The sequence below is a fragment of the Oncorhynchus mykiss genome, chromosome 5 (genome assembly GCF_057628025.1).
Source record: "Oncorhynchus mykiss isolate SJ-2025 chromosome 5, ASM5762802v1, whole genome shotgun sequence".
Lineage (NCBI taxonomy): Eukaryota > Metazoa > Chordata > Actinopteri > Salmoniformes > Salmonidae > Oncorhynchus > Oncorhynchus mykiss.
The window spans coordinates 43,445,240-43,463,472 of NC_143026.1; the positions used below are offsets into that span (position 1 = coordinate 43,445,240).

An 18,233-nucleotide genomic window follows, 5' to 3' on the forward strand; every position below is an offset into this window, starting at 1 on the left:
TCCCGAGCTACCCCTCAGTCCCGAGCTACCCCTCAGTCCCGAGCTACCTCAGTCCCGAGCTGCCCCTCAGTCCAGTGGGGCCCGTTGTTAGGGTTCCTAGGCCAAGGTTAGCGGCGAGGGTCGCCACTCAAGGGACGCTAAGGAGGTGGACTAAGACAATTATGGAGTGGGGTCCACGTCCAGCGCCAGAGCCGCCACCGTGGACAGATGCCCACCCAGATCCTCCCCTATAGGTTTAGATTGTGCGGTCAGAGTCCGCACCTTGGGGGGGGGGGGGTACACGTTCTGACCATCGTTCTTGTGTGTTTTCCTTGTTTTAGTGTTGGTCAGGACATGAGCTGGGTGGGCATTCTATGTTGTGTGTCTTGTTTGTCTATTTCTATGTTTGGCCTGATATGGTTCTCAATCAGAGGCAGGTGTTAGTCATTGTCTCTGATTGGGAACCATATTTAGGTAGCCTGTTTTGTGTTGGGTTTTGTGGGTGATTGTTCCTGTCTTTGTGTTTGTGGCACCAGATAGGACTGTTTTGGTTTTTCATGGTTCTTGTTTTGTAGATTGTTGTATTTTCATATTTATTAAAGATGTACAAAAATAACCACGCTGCATTTTGGTCCGCCTCTCTTTCACCAGAAGAAAACCGTTACACTGGGTAAGTTTCTAAGAGCTTTGCACACCTAGATTTTACAATATTACACATTATTATTTTTTTAATTCTTCAAGCTCTGTCAAGTTGGTTGTTGATCATTGTCTAGACAGCCAATTTCAAGTCTTGCCATAGATTTTTAAGCCAATTTAAGTCAAACTGTAAATAGGCTACTCGGGAACCAGTGGTGTAATATTTAAGTAAAACTTCTTTAAAGTCCTACTTAAGTAGTGTTTTGGGGGGTATCTGTACTTTACTATTTATATATTTGACAACTTACTTTTTACTCCATACATATACCCTGACACCCAATAAGTTCTCATTACATTTGGAATGCTTAGCAGGACAGGAAAATGGTCAAATAACTCAATTATCAAGAGAACATCCCTGGTCATTCCTACTGCCTTTGATCTGGCGGACTCACTAAACACACATGCTTAATTTGTCGGGGGTGTTGGAGTGTGCCCCTGGCTATCCATCTGGTTTGCTTAATATAAGGAATTTGACATTTTTACACTTTTACTTTTGACACTTAAGTATATTTAAAACCATACTTTTAAACGGTTACTCATAATATTTTACTTGGTGACTTTCACTTTTACTTGAGTCATTATTTATTAAGGCATTTTTACTTTTACTCAAGTATGACAAATTAGTACAATTTCCAGCACTGTCAGGAACATTCAATGTCGTGTTGGTAAGCAACTCCAGTGTATATTTGGCCTTGTTATAAATTATTGTCCTACTGAAAGGTACATTTGTCTCCCAGTCTTTTCCTCAAGGATTGTGTCTGTGCTTAGCTTTATTTAGTTTATTTTAATAAAAATAAAAACTCCCTATTCCTTGCCGATGACAAGCATACCCATAACATGATGCAGCCACCACCATGTTTGAAAATATGAAGAGTGGTACTCAGTGATGTGTTGTGTTGGATTTGCCCCAAACATAATGCTTTGTATTCAGGATATAATTTTTTTTTGTTCATTTAATTTTTTTTACAGTTTTACTTAAGTGCATTATTGTAAACAGGATGCATGTTTTGCAATATTTGTATTCTATGCATGCTTCCTTCTTTTCACTCTGTCTTTTAGATTAGTATTGTGGAGTAACTACAATGTTGTTGATCCATCCTCAGTTTTCTCCCATCACAGCCATTAAACTGTGTAACTGTTTTAAAGTCACCGTTTATCACGCCCCGACCTTAGAGTTCCTTATTATTTTCTATGTTTGGTTAGGTCAGGGTGTGACTCGGATGGGAAAGTCTATGTTTTCTATTTCTTTGGTTTTGGCCATGTGTGTTTCCCAATCAGAGGCAGTTGTCTCTGATTGGGGATCATATCTAAGTTGTTATTTTCCTTTTAGGTCTTGTGGGATCTTGTTTTCTGATTAGTGTTTTTTGCCTGACAGAACTGTTCGCTTTCGTTTTCACGTTTGTTATTTTGTTTGAGTGCTTTTTGAATATTAAAATCATGAATACTTTCCACGCTGCGTCTTGGTCCCCTCTTCCTACCACAAACGAGAACCGTAACACCGTTGGCCTCATGGTGAAATCCCTGAACAGTTTCCTTCCTCTACGGCAACTGAGTTAGGAAGGACTGTGTCTTTCTAGTTACTGGGTTTATTGATACACCATCCAAAGTGTAATTAATAACTTTACCATGCTCAAAGGGATATTCAACGTCTGCCTTTTTATCCTTTCTACCCATCCACCAGTAGGTGCCCTTCTTTGCGAGGCATCTGAAAACCTCCCTGGTCTTTGTGGTGAATCTGTGTTTGAAATTCACTGCTCGAATGAGGGAACTAGTAAATAGTTGTATGTGTGGGGTACAGAGATGAGGTGGTCATTCAAAAATCATGTTAAACACTATTATTGCACACATAATGAGTTCATGCAACTTGTGACTCCTAAACTTATTTAAGCTTGCCATAAGAGGTTGAATACTTGACTCAAGATTTCTCAATTTAATTCATTTTAAATTCAGGCTGTAACACAAAATGTTTTTAAAAAAACAAGGGTGTGAATACCTTCTGAAGGCATTGTAAAGTCTTTGCCTATTGGATGTAGTCATTTACTCTGAATTATTCTGTAAAAGTATAATGTGTTGTATGTAGCCTACACTGTAATCGTTTGTGTCAATTGTTTTGTGAGTAATACATCCTGTTAGTTGAATTGAGTAAATGCAGTCCTCGTTTTACAGAGCCATTCTTTGATTGAATATAAGCTCATAAATTAGTGGAGTCATTGGTAAACCGATCTTTTGATGTACATTTTATGTCATAGGGGTATATTTTCTAAGCTGTTACGACTACTGTGACGTACCATTTGATAATAGTATGCTTACTGTTTAAACTGTAACACGTCAGATTACTTTAAACTTGAGACTACAGTTGTGCTCATATTTAATGAAGTCTAATGGTAAATGTTATGTACACTATAGACATTAGATTACACATTGGTACTTTACATCTTGGTCTAAGATCAAGTAGATAAATTAAAGCTTGGACGATGGGTGCTATAGACAGCGCATAAGCCTCATAATAATCAGTTATCTTAGAACAAATGTAATTATAGCATCTGAGTGATAATGTGTAGACTCACAAGCGGGCTAGATTCACCAGTATACATTTATGATCTATAGCCGTTAGTCACATGATAATGGAGTCAGATTGATGAATGTAGTTTATTATTATTAAACACAATTTGAACTCATCTACATGTGTGTGTTAGAATGTTATACATCTCCTCTCACCACCCGGAGGCATATCAGTCTATGCATCACTAGGCTCTTGTCTAGACATTACCATTCAACACCTTTACTCAAACACTAGCTGCAGATAAAAAAAAGCAGTGGAGGAAACAAACCCAGGTGTACCGTTCTCTTTTTGTCCCTCACTTTGAGAAACAAACTCAGTCATTTCAGAGCTCTAGTCTTCCTCAATGTCTTATCATTCAGTGGTTGTTGCTCTCAGCTCCACAGAGAACGCGCCAGTTCTCAGTTCAAAAATAAACGGTATATCAACTGTACCTCAGGAATATATATATCCTGTGTCTACAACAGTGTTGTCAGTTTGTGCTTACTGTTTGTGTTTACATGTGCTAGAGAATGTAGTCTAGCTGGTCTCATCAAGTAAAGTTACAAATAAACGGAATGCTTAACTCAAATAGAACTACACACACACATACAATCGCACCGACACACATAAAATCAAGTATAAAACAAAATAGGTAGAATTTTCATAATTTCCCTAAAACAGCGTTTCTTTAAAACCCATGCAGCAGGTTTCTCTCGCGCATTTCACAGACTTAGTTAAGGCAGCACTGCAGTCCTCATTGCCCTTTTTTTCAGAACGTTCGTCAAACATCTCTAAAACTAAACCTCTGGGTCTAGTGTTCGAGAACTTACAGAACACTAGACCAGTGGGTAGCTGGCTGCCGTGGCGATGCCACAGTGGTTCTTCCTGTCTTTGGCCATGTAGATGTAGCCTTTGTCTCCCCATTTCTCGCTCCAGCTGAGGAAGAGACAAAACATGTTAGTCCCACAGTTCTAGTTAGTAGGAAATTATAGATGCACTGCTGCTTTAGAGAAACGTATGACTTAGACCATAGTATCAGGACAAGAGAGGCATATTCCCCGATGAGGAAATCAACACATCCCATAGTGGTGACGTAACAAACAAAAAACATCCTAGGAAGATACTATGTACTGTACCTGTTCTTGACAATCCAGAATTTCTTGCCATCTACATCCTCTCCTTCAAAACCGTATCCCACCACCAGAACTCCATGGTCAAGCTCCACACTGCTGCACTCCTGCTCATAATAGATCCCTACAGGGAGAGGACAGTTAAATTAGTGGGCTAAGTTACGGAGTTTACTTCAGTATGTAAAACCACCTGATCTCAAACCTAATAGTTGGTTACTTAGCTAGTAACTAGTTAGAAATATTGGTCACAATTTACTTCAAAGACAACACCATTTGTACACGGTGAACAGGACAATAGACCAGTACAGATCACTGCCACCTCAAAATTGTAGGTAGGGAATCCAATCCTTGCAAATAATGTTACACAAAATTGAAGTTGCACCGCTAACTGCTACTCACCAGACTGGTAGAACTGGAAGGATTCGTGGCTGGCATCGATGGCGACAGCGATGGGGCCGACAGACGCCACAGCCATCATCAGAGCGTGTTCTTTGCCACTGGGGATGTCCACAAAGCCAGTTTCATTGACAGCACTGAACTCTGGTCGGTAGTGGCAAATATCATCATCCTGAGTTAAGAGAGAAGAACAATGGCCATGATTAGTAAAAAACAACATATTCCAAATATTCAAACAAGTCGGTCATTCTTGGAGACAAATCCCACTGTAATGAAGTGGAAACTCAAATTTTCAAAGTTGAAGTTGTAAGTCATTCCAGATCGACAGCAAAAACTGCATGATCTGGGACCAGGCTAAAAGAATAGGGCCTTACTTTTAATAAATGCATCTTCATACCCTATTATATTTGAATTCAGACTAATAGAACACAGGGCCTTACCTTGCCCACATAGGGGTAGGACGCCTCTGTGTCCAGGCCGCCGTTGTCCTTTACATACTGGAACGCCAAGTCCATGAGACCCCCATTACAGCCCTCGTTGCCCTGGGGTCTGGAGCAGTCCATCAGGTTCTGTTCACTCAGAGACACCAGATTGCCAGTCTTCCTGAATTGCTGGCCCTCTATGGCTCCGGTGGAACTGAACGCCCAGCAAGACCCACATGAGCACTGAGGGGGTAAAGGTTGTTAAACATCTTGTTACTTTTTCATGCCAGAAAACACTGACGTGCATATTACGCCAGTAATAAATACATTAAATATATATATATATATATATATATAACAATATATATGGGCAATTTGCCGCCTTATCTTCCGGATACTGTAAATTACAATCATGGTAAACAGCAGGCAAACAAGCCAGATAGTTCTCTGGAAGTAAAACCTTATTTAGTGACACAGCAGTGTGTGGATGAGTCATGACTCATGAGTGATTCAGGTCTCACCTGGTCCTTGATGGGAGTGACGTAGCCCTTCTCTCTCCAGTCCACGGCTTCTGGGGCCTGCAGGTAATTGGGCTCCATGAACAGAGAGCCCTTGTACTTCCTCTCAGTCGCCTGCTTGTAGCCGTTCATGAGCTGCCTGAACTCTTCGTTGGTCTAGGGAGGAAAGAATCAGAACATGTTGAAACGTAATGTCTTCCCTGAAAAGATGTGGTTTGTAATTTACCATCTGAATGGGAAATGTAATATTTTTTTATGTCTTAGGACTGTTTTAAAAGTTGTGAACTTAGCCATAAATCCTGTGTGCATCTTTAAAAGACTACGAGTAAGTTTCAATTCTCTTCTCGGGATAACTATTCCATTCCTGCTTGATAGTTGAAGAAACCTAACCTACGAGTCTGAATACATTCCTGCTTTCATTGTCAACGCTGACACCTGTGCCTGTGAAATATTTCATACTGTATGTGCTTTAGCAAATCTATGGCATGACAACAAAAATATCCAGCTATAGCACACACACAGTATGGGAAAGAGCTGCTGAAAAGTAGCTCCTGCTCCACAGTAAAATGTCTCAGCAATAGACTTGGACAGAAGCTCACTGGAACTGATATCAGCACCTGAAACTTTCTACTGCTTTAGTTCCTGCACCTCATAGAATATTAGCTCAAAAGTCCTGCAGTGTTCCTGGATATAAATATATACAGTACAGGCATCCAGAATGCCTTTTCCTCCAGCACCCATTTCCTCCATGTCAAGCACTGCTCAGCAAGGTGATTCTTCTTACCATGTCACCAAAGTTGTTCATGCCCAGACGGTAGGAGTGTTTTCCCATAGAATGGTCCAGGTTATGCATCTCAATCTTCTTCAGGTTCTTTTCCCAAACCATCCTCCTCCAGCCCTCCTCGCCCTGTAACAATGAGTGAAAAACAGTGAGAAAATATACACAATCATATACTGTACCAGAACTATGTGCACAATCCATGCAATTAATGATAATAATGTAATAATGTAATTTACAGCTACATGTATGCACCAATTGATCAATTTGAGCCCCTTGTTGAGAGCAGTGGAGGATGGTGGGAGGAGTCAAAGGAGGACAGGCTCATTGCACTGGCTGTAATGGAACTGAGTCAAAAGTGGTTTCTAAATGTTTGATACCATTCCAATAATTCCATTCCAGTCTTTACAATAAGCCCATCCTCCAAATCTCATCCCACCAGCCTCCACTCGTTGGGAGCTACTGAGGGGTTCCTATGACGATGTGCTCCTCTACTTGTGCTGAAACACCCACCTCATGGTAGTTCTTGCTGTGCCAGTTCTTCCACAAGTGCCAGTGGCCCTCCAACTGAGAGTCAAACATAGGGCCCGCATACACAGCACTCATACAGAGCACCAACACTGCCAAGTACAGGGACATCATGGTCAAACAGCTGTGGAGAGAGAGAGCAGAGCTGAGTCAGCCTTGTATTTTCAGTGTAAAGAAGCTATATAGCATAAAATGTTGACTTTGTACCTTTGAAACAACGGCATATCTTCAACGTTATGTACAACAACAAAAAGTCTGGGCAGCACTTGATCTGGGCAGAGTTGATCAACAACTATCCATTTGGTCTCCCATCCAGTGTTTTAACCAAGGCCAGCTTAGCTTTGACATGTCACTGACTACTACCAATGTGGTATTGTGTGAATGATTGAAAAATCTCAATTGAATTTGTTTTTAAATTACATTTAATAAAAATGTTTTAAAAAATCGCTGTTACTAAGAAGTCATTACAAAGGGTAGCTTTAACAGAGAAAATTAAATTTAACCATCCTTTATAAGTCATATCAATTGTAATATTTACGCCAATAAAGCACTTGTGAAGTCATCAGCAGCTATTGTTTTAATTCAACCTAGGGTTCACAAACACATCACCTTGCACTTTCACCATCCTGTGAAGTTAATTCATCATAATTGATTTGATCTGCAGCCTAATAAACTGCATGCTTTCCCAACTAGTAGTAGAGTGAGGTCCACACTACTACTCCAAGTTTACTTCGATATGATGTGATTATACTCACCAACAATCACATAATTAATTTTACTGACACAAAAAGACTCCACCTAGTCTAGACTATTTTGTGTTGTCGACATTTGGAAAGTTAACTGAAAAATTGTTTCCATCAGGTGTGTCATTACTTTATTCCGACATGTATTTTACTTGCTATACCACCGTTGGGTGGAAATGTGGTTTGTGAGAACAACAAAAAAAAGCCCCCTTCCAAACTACCTTCCGCTCGACACCAAAATAAATTGATATCAATTACTTTATGTGATATCCAGAAATATTCGAGGAAAAGTTTGGTAACAACCGGCAGAAAAAAGCAACATCAGAAACGGTAGACTAATATTGTCTTTTTGTATCAATCAAATCAAAGAGCAAATGCCCCTGGTTAATGTCCATAACCCAAAATCCTAACACTGTGCAAAGAACAGAATGGAAAGCTGTACTTACTTTTTCCCGTCAATTTGCAGTAGCAGGGTGATGATATGTGCTGCTGTTGTTGTGTAGTCAGTGAACAAGACACGACACTTTATACAGCCAGCTAGCTATATGTCCTATAGTGGTGGGGGCTGGCTTGTGATTGGCTGAAAGGGGACCGTATATCACACTGCAGGCCCGCTGAAAGATAATTTAAAGATCTCAGGTCCCGCCCGGTGTAAATAGCCCAGCATGTGATTCCTGACCACTTGACCGTTTTCATCGACTCCGTAAAGATAAAACATCAAATTTGATTAAACTTCTTTAGTGGGTGGATTAGATTACTGGGAAGCAAAAGGGTAGAAAGACACGTTGTAACATCGAGTCAGTTTCCATTACCATTTTTTCATCTTCGGTTACTTTGTAACAGTTCTCTCATCATGTGCGGGCGCGGAGGAGATGAGAGCATGGCACGCTAATGCTTATACAGCAATGACAAAGAAATAACCAGAAAAAAATGCTAAACATGTTCATTGAACAGTAATGACATGAATTTAGGAAGAAATGTTACATGTAGTCTAGTACCTGAAACTGAGTGGCCAACAACAAACGCCATATGTCCCTGCTCTGTGAAGCATACAACAGCTTCAGTGTTTGTTCAACCATGTCCTAATATGATAGATTCAAATAATAGCCTGAAGTTGAGAGAATGAACAAATTAACCTACATTTATCTAGCTCAAATAAGATTATCTGCATTCTTTAGATACTGATTAATTATTGTGTGATACTCTGCTGTGTCAAGAAAGTTCTGATGGGCTTGTAAATCATTTGTTTGTGTAAATAATCATTCCAATTTCATTTGAAAGGTGTCTTACAAGCCTTTCAGTGTTTTCCTACCTCTTCTGCACATGTTTTATTTTTAAACATTGATAATACATTTTAAACCCACTAAATCAAAACACACAGAAAACACACTAATCAATACATTGTTTCTAAACAATTGTGTAATGTCACTTTTGCCTTGTCAGCTTTGGGAATTTCTGCCTGTCAACCAAACATTCACACAGGAAAAAGGGGAGGGATTCTCTTCTTGGGCTGCTGCTGAATCTGTTGTTACTGATAGGACACACACACACACACACACACACACACACACACACACACACACACACACACACACCCTGTAGATGTGTGGTTAGTAAAATGATTCCTTGATTGGTATTGGTGTGTCTACAAAAACAATTCAGGGAAATCAATGAATGGATGGGTATTGAATAATTCATTAGGTTTGTTTAAGATTTCCTAGTATTGATCGATCATACTAAGAAGTATGTTTTGATAACAATGCAGTAATGTATCTGTGTAACTTCAAACTTTTGCTGACGCTGATTACAATCTAACAGAAACAGATGCACTTACTCCCCCTGTCAGACATGAAGTGTACTGCAGGTAATGTAACAGTCATGACCATTGAGTTCAATACAGAGTTGAAAACCGTGCATTTGGAAAGTATTCAGACCCCTTCACATTTTCCACATTTTGTTACGTTACAATCATAGTTTTTCCTCATCAATCTACACACAATACCCGATAATGACAAAGCAAAAACAGCTTTAGAGAAATGTTTGAAAATGCATTACAAATAAATAACTGAAATATCACATTTACATAAGTTTTCAGACCATTTACTCAGTACTTTGTAGAAGCCCCTATGGCAGTGATTACAGCCTCGAGTAGTCAAACGTTCATAGATGACCAGCAGGGTCAAATAATAATCACAGTGGTTGTATAGTGTGCAACAGGTCAGTCAGTACCTCAGGAGTAAATGTCAGTTGGCTTTTCATAGCCGAACATTCAGAGGTCGAGACAGCAGATCCACTTATTTTTCAGCTTCTCCTCTTCTTTCCGACTAGAGAGCGACTTCTAACGGTTAGTCAGCTCAGAAGTAGATCAGCAGGCCTACCATGAACAGAAATAGTGTACAATCACACACTAATTGCAAGTTTAGCCTACTCTGACAAATGATAAGTTGACTTAATGAAAGAGAACTAAAGGCAGGTAAACTTGTGTGTGTGGTAGAAAACCCTATGTTAACCTTACACTTCTCTCTGTCAGTTTCAACTAAATGGACTCTAGAGTGTGTAAAATAAAAACACAGGGATAATATCGCTCTAAATAAAAATCAAACTTTATTGGTTGTGTAGACAGATTTGCAGGTGTTCTAGCAGGTGGCGCGAAAGGCTTATGTTACTAGCTCCCACAGTGCAGTAGAATGTCTAGCAAATACAATAAAAATACACAAATAAATACACAAATGACAGAACAAGTCCAATTAACAATCCAGAATAGATATACGCATTAGCATGAGCATGTGTCAGAATATATATATATGTGGTGTGCATGAACCGTATATTATGGAAGAGTATGTACAGTAGTAGCTAGCTATATTAGGATCAGCTATGTCGAGAATACAGTATATACACTACCAGTCAAAAGTCTGGAAACACCTACTCAAAGGAGGCTGAGTTTCATATCTTCTCTCCGCCCGCTCAGTCTTCTCAAATGAACACGAGCTGAAACACACTGCTCAATGCACACACGAAGGGGACTAAAACACTCGACCATGACTAGGGCTGTTGCCGTGAATGTATTACCGCCACACCAGTTGTCATGAGTCATGACTAGGGCTGTGGTGGTCATGAAAATTTGTCAGCCGGTGATTGTCAAGCAAATAACTGCCGGTCTCACGGTAATTGACCGTTAATTAACATAAACACACTTAGCATCTCCTGGCTTCCACGTATAGCCTAAAAGACACCGATGCAGACCTTTGGAACTTTTTCATTTTAAAAAGTCGAATGTAATGTAATATTGTATGTAATATTGCCTACACCATCACAATAATTCCATTATTTATTTTCCACAGGTCTAAAGACACATGAGAGGAAGAAAATGTAGTCTATTTCAGAAGAACGGAATAGCATACTCTGAGGTATCCTTATGTTAGTCCCTGATCTGGCTATGCCAAATGGCTGTGAGCTACACTAGTTCACTTAGCAGACAAGATTTGCTTAGAATTCTGTGCCATTATTTTATAGCATGAAGAATGCAATTGAACATAGCTGAATAAAATAGGAAGAATGTTTCTCCAAACGATTTGAGGGAGTGCTCACATGGGGCTATTCTGTGTTGAGGGGTTAACAAAGAAACAGGTCCTCCTATTTGTTTAATTTAGAGTTATTTATGCAACTGTGGTTGTGATACAAACGTTGGGCTATATGTTTAGATGTTTTATACATTCTAATGCTGCATGATGCAACTCTAATGATGATTTGAAAAAAGTTGCATTGAAGGCATGAGCTCTGCTTTGTTTCGTGTACACTTTTCATCAGTCTCTCATTCACAATTTGACAAGCACTTAATAATGCCTCGAATTTCCTGCCGGCATCCTCCTAGTGTGGACATAATGCCCCCTAAAGAAATCCATGCCGTAGTGCCCTTGGGCTGAATATAATATGTATAATTCCCTTCTCCCAGTTCCATGTTCCAAAGCACCTCACTCACATGGCTCTCAGATATCTAAATTCTTATTAACCAATGCTTCTCACGTGATCAGATTCATCTCACAGAGGCATCTGACAGGCACATCGGGGACTCAACTGATTGGGTCCTTCTTATGGAGTTCCCGAGGTGCATATTGAAGATATTGGAAGAACTGTCCACATTTACTTTCGTCAGCCAACAAGATGAGTAGGCCTAACAAACAGAAAAAGCACTAGCCTATATCAATCTACTATCCCCCATAGTACAAAGTTGACCTATTCTATCGGTCAAATTATCCTTCAGTGTGAGAACGAAATATTCAAAACCCAAATTAATAGAACCACTCGCATCAAAAAAACATTTCAAAAGCAATGAGGCTGATGCAACAGATCATAATCTTTAGCTTAAAATGTTCATAAACGATTAGGCTTTTTCTTCACATTATAAGCGCAGTAATGCACAAACGGCAGTAGGCTATGTGCGAATGTTCCTAAATGCAATCAATTAGCGGGACACCACCATTCTCAAAAGTGACCACAAATGCTATTATGCATGTAATGCTTTATTATAAAGCTGCATTTTTATGGTCAAAATGGTCTTCCTCAAAACCTAAAACTCACGCGCCGCCTAAGGATGCCAGTTAGGCTCTGTACCGGTTGTAAAACAGATGAATGTTCTTAATTTCAATTAGTTATTTGGCCACTTAGTTGTGATATAAACTTTATCAAAAACATATAGGCCTGTGGACTAGGCTACATGAGGTGTGAGACTATGACGTGAATACGTCGTAAGAAAAAGGCATGCGCTGTTTCTTGCCTTACTTGCCTACACAAGCTGGGAATCACTCACAAATGATAATATATCATTGACAAGTGATAGGCGAATATAGTCATCCATCAGACAGTTCTTGGCCAACAGCTCTGACCCCCCCGCAGCTACTCGCCCAAGCCTCCCCAGCTTCTCCTTTACCCAAATCCAGATAGCAGATGTTCTGAAAGAGCTGCAAAACCTGGACCCGTACAAATCAGCTGGTCTTGACAATCTGGACCCTCTATTTCTGAAACTATCCACCGCCATTGTCGCAACCCCTATTACCAGCCTGTTCAACCTCTCTTTCATATCGTCTGAGATCCCCAAGGATTGGAAAGCTGCCGCAGTCATCCCCCTCTTCAAAGGGGGAGACACCCTGGACCCAAACTGTTTCAGACCTATATCCATCCTGCCCTGCCTATCGGAGGTCTTCGAAAGCCTGGTCAACAAACAGATCACAGACCATCTCGAATCCCACCGTACCTTCTCCGCTGTGCAATCTGGTTTCCGAGCCGGTCACGGGTGCACCTCAGCCACGCTCAAGGTACTAAATGATAAAAGACAGTACTGTGCAGCCATCTTCATCGACCTGGCCAAGGCTTTCGACTCTGTCAATCACCATATTCTTATCGGCAGACTGAGTAGCCTCGGTTTTTCTAATGACAGCCTTGCCTGGTTCACCAACTACTTTGAAGACAGAGTTCAGTGTGTCAAATTGGAGGGCATGTTGTCCGGTCCTCTGGCAGTCTCTATGGGGGTGCCACAGGGTTAAATTCTCGGGCCGACTCTTTTCTCTGTATATATCAATGATGTTGCTCTTGCTGCGGGCGATTCCCTGATTCACCTCTACGCAGACGACACCATTCTGTATACTTCTGGCCCTTCCTTGGACACTGTGCTATCTAACCTCCAAACGAGCTTCAAAGCCATACAACACTCCTTCCGTGGCCTCCAACTGCTCTTAAACGCTAGTAAAACCAAATGCATGCTTTTCAACCGTTCGCTGCAAAATAAATAAAAAAATACAAAATAGCTTCCAATACTCTTCTTAGCAAACTGGATGCAGTTTATCACAGTGCCATCCATTTTGTTACTAAAGCCCCTTATACCACCCACCACTGCGAGCTGTATGCTCTAGTCGGCTGGTCCTCGCTACATATTCGTCTCCAGACCCACTGGCTCCAGATAATCTACAAGTCCATGATAGGTAAAGCTCCGCCTTATCTCAGTTCACTGGTCACGATGGCAACACCCACCCGTAGCACGCACTCCAGCAGGTGTATCTCACTGATCATCCCTAAAGCCAACACCTCATTTGGCCGCCTTTCCTTCCAGTTCTCTGCTGCTTGTGACTGGAACGAATTGCAAAAATCGCTGAAGTTGGAGACTTTTATCTCCCTCACCAACTTTAAACATCTGCTATCTGAGCAGCTAACCGATCGCTGCAGCTGTACATAGTCTAGTGGTAAATGACCCACCCAATTTACCTACCTCATCTCCATACTGTTTTCATTTATTTACTTTTCTGCTCTTTTGCACTCCAGTATATCTTCCTGCACATGACCATCTGATCATTTATCACTCCAGTGTTAATCTGCTAAATTGTAATTATTCGCCTACCTCCTCATGCCTTTTGCACACAATGTATATAGACTCTTTTCTTTTTTTCTACTGTGTTATTGACTTGTTTATTGTTTACTCCATGTGTAACTCTGTGTTGTCTGTTCACACTGCTATACTTCATCTTGGCCAGGTCGCAATTGTAAATGAGAACTTGTTCTCAACTAGCCTACCTGGTTAAATGAAGGTGAAAAATATATATATATAAAAAAAAAAATCTTGTCTTAAAATATACTAAATAATACGTGAGAATTTTGTTTTGATTTAGAATGGACTATTATCATGCACCGGTTTCAGAACAGGGGAAAAATACAAGTCATCTATGCACTTAAATAGCGAATGGAGGACTTAATTGTCATGCTAGCCAGGTAGGCTATATTCCTGTTGTAAAGCAAAACAATGTGCTTAATATTAGGGAAGTTGAGAAATATAGTCAGCCTAAAGGAAGCTGAAGATCCTATTTTTAATAGAAGCCATCACTGTTTCCTCACGCAATTCCATAGCCTGTAGAAATGTTGCGCAACATGAGCTCATGGGCTCTCATGAAGTGTTTGATTAGATTTTTATACACATTTGCATTGATGTCAGAGAGGATTAGAGGGACAATAGAGTGCTGAGTACAAGGCAGTTAGCAAGTTTGGTGGGCTAATGACCATCAGCAGCACCAGAGCTTGGAAAAGCCTAATTACCATGACCACAGTAAAAATTTAGCATGACCGTTGAGTCATAGTAATCTCCTTTTATGCACTCTGGACAGTAAATTGGTAGTACCCAACTTGCTAAAGACCATCGGGTCGCTAATGGACTGATACTCAGGGCTCCATTGTTCATCTTAACCACTCCTGACATCAATTCAAATGCAATCGATAATCACAGCAAACAGTATCTTGCTTTTAAAACTCACCTCACTGTGATTGATCAATTTGAAGAAAGAAGTTTAACAGCAGGTTGAAACTAAGTGGAAAACATGGTCGTTGTGGGTGTTGTTTCAACGGCGAACACAACGACAGTGCTTTCTACGGTGATGATTAATTCAAAACACCCATACGCATATTTGAACTTATGCAAATGCTTGGCCTCTGAGCACTTCAAATCAAAGTTTATTTGTCACGTGCGCCGAATTCAACAGGTGTTGTACATGCTTACTTACAGGCTCTAACCAATAGTGAAAAAAAGGTATTAGGTGAACAATAGGTAGGTAAAGAAATAAAACAACAATAAAAAGACAGGCTATATACAGTAGCGAGGCTATAAAAGTAGTGAGGCTACATACAGACACCGGTTAGTCAGGCTGATTGAGGTAGTATGTACATGTAGATATGGTTAAAGTGACTATGCATATATGATGAACAGAGAGTATCAATGGCGTAAAAGAGGGGGTTGGCGGGTGGTGGGTGGGACACAATGCAGATAGCCCGGTTAGCCAATGTGCGGGAGCACTGGTTGGTCATTGAGGTAGTATGTACATGAATGTATAGTTAAAGTGACCATGCATATATGATAAACAGAGAGTAGCAGCAGCGTAAAATAAGAGGGGTTGAGGGGGCACACAATGCAAATATTCAGGGTAGCCATTTGATTACCTGTTCATGAGTCTTATGGCTTGGGGGTAAAAACTGTTGAGAAGCCTTTTTGTCCTAGACTTGGCACTCCGGTACCGCTTGCCATGCGGTAGTAGAGAGAACAGTCTATGACTGGGGTGGCTTGGGTCTTTGACAAATTTTAGGGCCTTCCTCTCACCGCCTGGTGTAGAGGTCCTGGATGGCAGGCAGTTTAGCCCCAGTGATGTACTGGGCCGTACGCACTACCCTCTGTAGTGCCTTGCGGTCGGAGGCCGAGCTATTGCCGTACCAGGCAGTGATTGCATCCAGTCAGGATGCTCTCGATGTTGCAGCTGTAGAACCTTTTGAGGATCTCAGGACCCATGCCAAATATTTTTAGTTTCCTGAGGGGGAATAGGCTTTGTCGTGCCCTCTTCACAACTGTCTTGGTGTGTTTGGACCATTCTAGTTTGTTGTTGATGTGGACACCAAGAAACTTGAAGCTCTCAACCTGCTCCACTACAGCCCTGTTGATGAGAATGGGGGCGTTCTCGGGCCTCCTTTTCCTGTAGTCCACAATCATCTCCCTAGTCTTGGTCATGTTGAGGGATAGGTTGTTATTCTGGCACCACCCGGCAAGGTCTCTGACCTCCTCCCTATAAGCTTTCTCGTCGTTATCGGTGATCAGGCCTACCATTGTTGTGTCGTCTGCAAACTTAATGATGGTGTTGGAGTCGTGCCTGGCCATGCAGTCGTGGGTGAACAGGGAGTACAGGAGGCGACTGAGCATGCACCCCTGGGGAGCTCCAGTGTTGAGGATCAGCGTGACAGATGTGTTGGTACCTGCCCTCACCACCTGAGAGCGGCCCGTCAGGAAGTCCAGGATCCAGTTGCAGAGGGAGGTGTTTAGTCCCAGGATCCTTAGCTTAGTGATGAGCTTTGAGGGTACTATGGTGTTGAACGCTGAGCTGTAGTCAATGAATAGCATTCTCACATAAGTGGTCCTTTTGTCCAGGTGGGTAAGGGAAGTGTGGAGTGCAATAGAGATTGCATCATCTGTGCATCTGGTTGGGCGGTATGCAAATTGGAGTGGGTCTAGTGTTTCTGGGATAATGGTGTTGATGTGAGCCATTATCAACTTTTCAAAGCACTTCATGGCAACGGACGTGAGTGCTACGGGTGCTACTCATTTACATTTAGGCAGGTTGCCTTTTTGTTCTTGGGCACAGGGACTATGGTGGTCTGCTTGAAACATGTTGGTGTTACAGACTCAATCAGGTCACTGGGCAGTGTCACTGGGCAGCTCGCGGCTGTGCTTCCCTTTGTAGTCTGTAATAGTTTGCAAGCTCTGCCACATAAGACGAGCGTCGGAGGCGGTGTAGTATGATTCAATCTTAGCCCTGTATTGACGCTTTTACTGTTTGATGGTTCGTCGCAGGGCATAGCAGAATTTCTTGTAAGCTTCTGGGTTAGAATCCCGCACCTTGAAAGCGGCAGCTCTACCCTTTAGCTCAGTGCGAATGTTGCCTGTAATCCATAGCTTGGTCGGGGTATGTACGTACGGTCACTGTGGGGACGACGTCATCAATACACTTACTAATAAAGCCAAAGACTGATGTGGTGTACTCCTCAATGCCATCAGCAGAATCCTGGAACATGTTCCAGTCTGTGATAGCAAAACAGTCCTGTAGTTTAGCATCTTCTTCACCTGACCACTTATTCAGACCAAGTCACTGGTGCTTCCTGCTTAAAGTTTTGCTTGTAAGCAGGAATCAGGAGGATAGAGTTGTGGTCATATTTACCAAATGGATGGGGAGGGAGAGCTTTGTAGGAGTCTCTGTGTGTGTAGTACAGGTGATCTAGAATTGTTTTCCCTCTGGTTGCACATTTAACATGTTGATGGAAATTTGGTAGAACTGATTTAAGTTTCTCTGCATTAAAGTTTCCGGCCACTAGGAGCGCCGCCTCTGGGTGAGTGGTTTCCTGTTTGCTTATTTCCTTATACAGCTGACTGAGTGCGGTCTTAGTGCCAGCATCTGTCTGAGGTGGTAAATAAACAGCCACGAAAAGTATAGCTGAAAACTCTCTAGGCAAGTAGTGTGGCCTGCAATTTATCACAATATACTGTACTTCAGGCGAGCAAAATCAAGAGACTTCCTTAGATGTCATGCACCAGCTGTTGTTTACAAATATGCACAGACCGCCCCCCTCGTTGTTCTATCTTGACGGTGCAGCGTATATCCCGCTAGCTGAGGGGTGAGGGAGGAAGGAATGCTTTTTAAATGGACCGCCCTTGCCTGGAAATCCGTCACTCGTTCATCCCGCAATGGTTGATTTATATGCTCTACAGTCAATTATGATTTATGTCTATTTATATTAACTATATCATTATTAATATACGCCTACTGTATGATAGCTAGCAAATTAATTAGCTAACTAATGTAAACTCACTCATTTTTGTACATTGCCTTGGTCCGTACAATTGACCTTATTTTAGCGCTCAAAATATGTAATACTTCCAGATCAACTGTAATGTCAATACCATTGTAAAGTACAATTTCTCCCCTTTACA

The 18,233-nt window shown here is 41.3% G+C and overlaps 1 protein-coding gene across 1 annotated transcript; it reads right to left on the minus strand.

The window, feature by feature from the left end:
* Positions 1 to 3,310: 3,310 nt before the first annotated feature.
* Positions 3,311 to 8,616, minus strand: LOC110515925 (procathepsin L). The gene is made up of 8 exons (XM_036977608.2): positions 8,179 to 8,616; positions 6,975 to 7,113; positions 6,468 to 6,590; positions 5,687 to 5,839; positions 5,184 to 5,408; positions 4,747 to 4,915; positions 4,354 to 4,471; positions 3,311 to 4,153 (listed from the first exon to the last, which is right to left on the minus strand). Exons 2-8 carry the CDS (start codon positions 7,101 to 7,103, stop codon positions 4,054 to 4,056), a joined length of 1,017 nt encoding a protein of 338 aa, XP_036833503.1. The 5' UTR covers positions 7,104 to 7,113; positions 8,179 to 8,616; the 3' UTR covers positions 3,311 to 4,053.
* Between the last annotated feature and the right edge of the window lie 9,617 nt (positions 8,617 to 18,233).

Coding starts and splice junctions, on each gene's coding strand:
- LOC110515925 (XM_036977608.2), bottom strand. CDS start 7,103: ATGATGTCCCTGTACTTGGCAGTGTTGGTGCTCTGTATGAGTGCTGTG. Junction 4,472..4,746: donor CTTCCAGTTCTACCAGTCTG/GTGAGTAGCAGT, acceptor CTCTCCCTGTAG/GGATCTATTATGAGCAGGAG. Junction 4,154..4,353: donor TTCTGGATTGTCAAGAACAG/GTACAGTACATA, acceptor TCTCTTCCTCAG/CTGGAGCGAGAAATGGGGAG.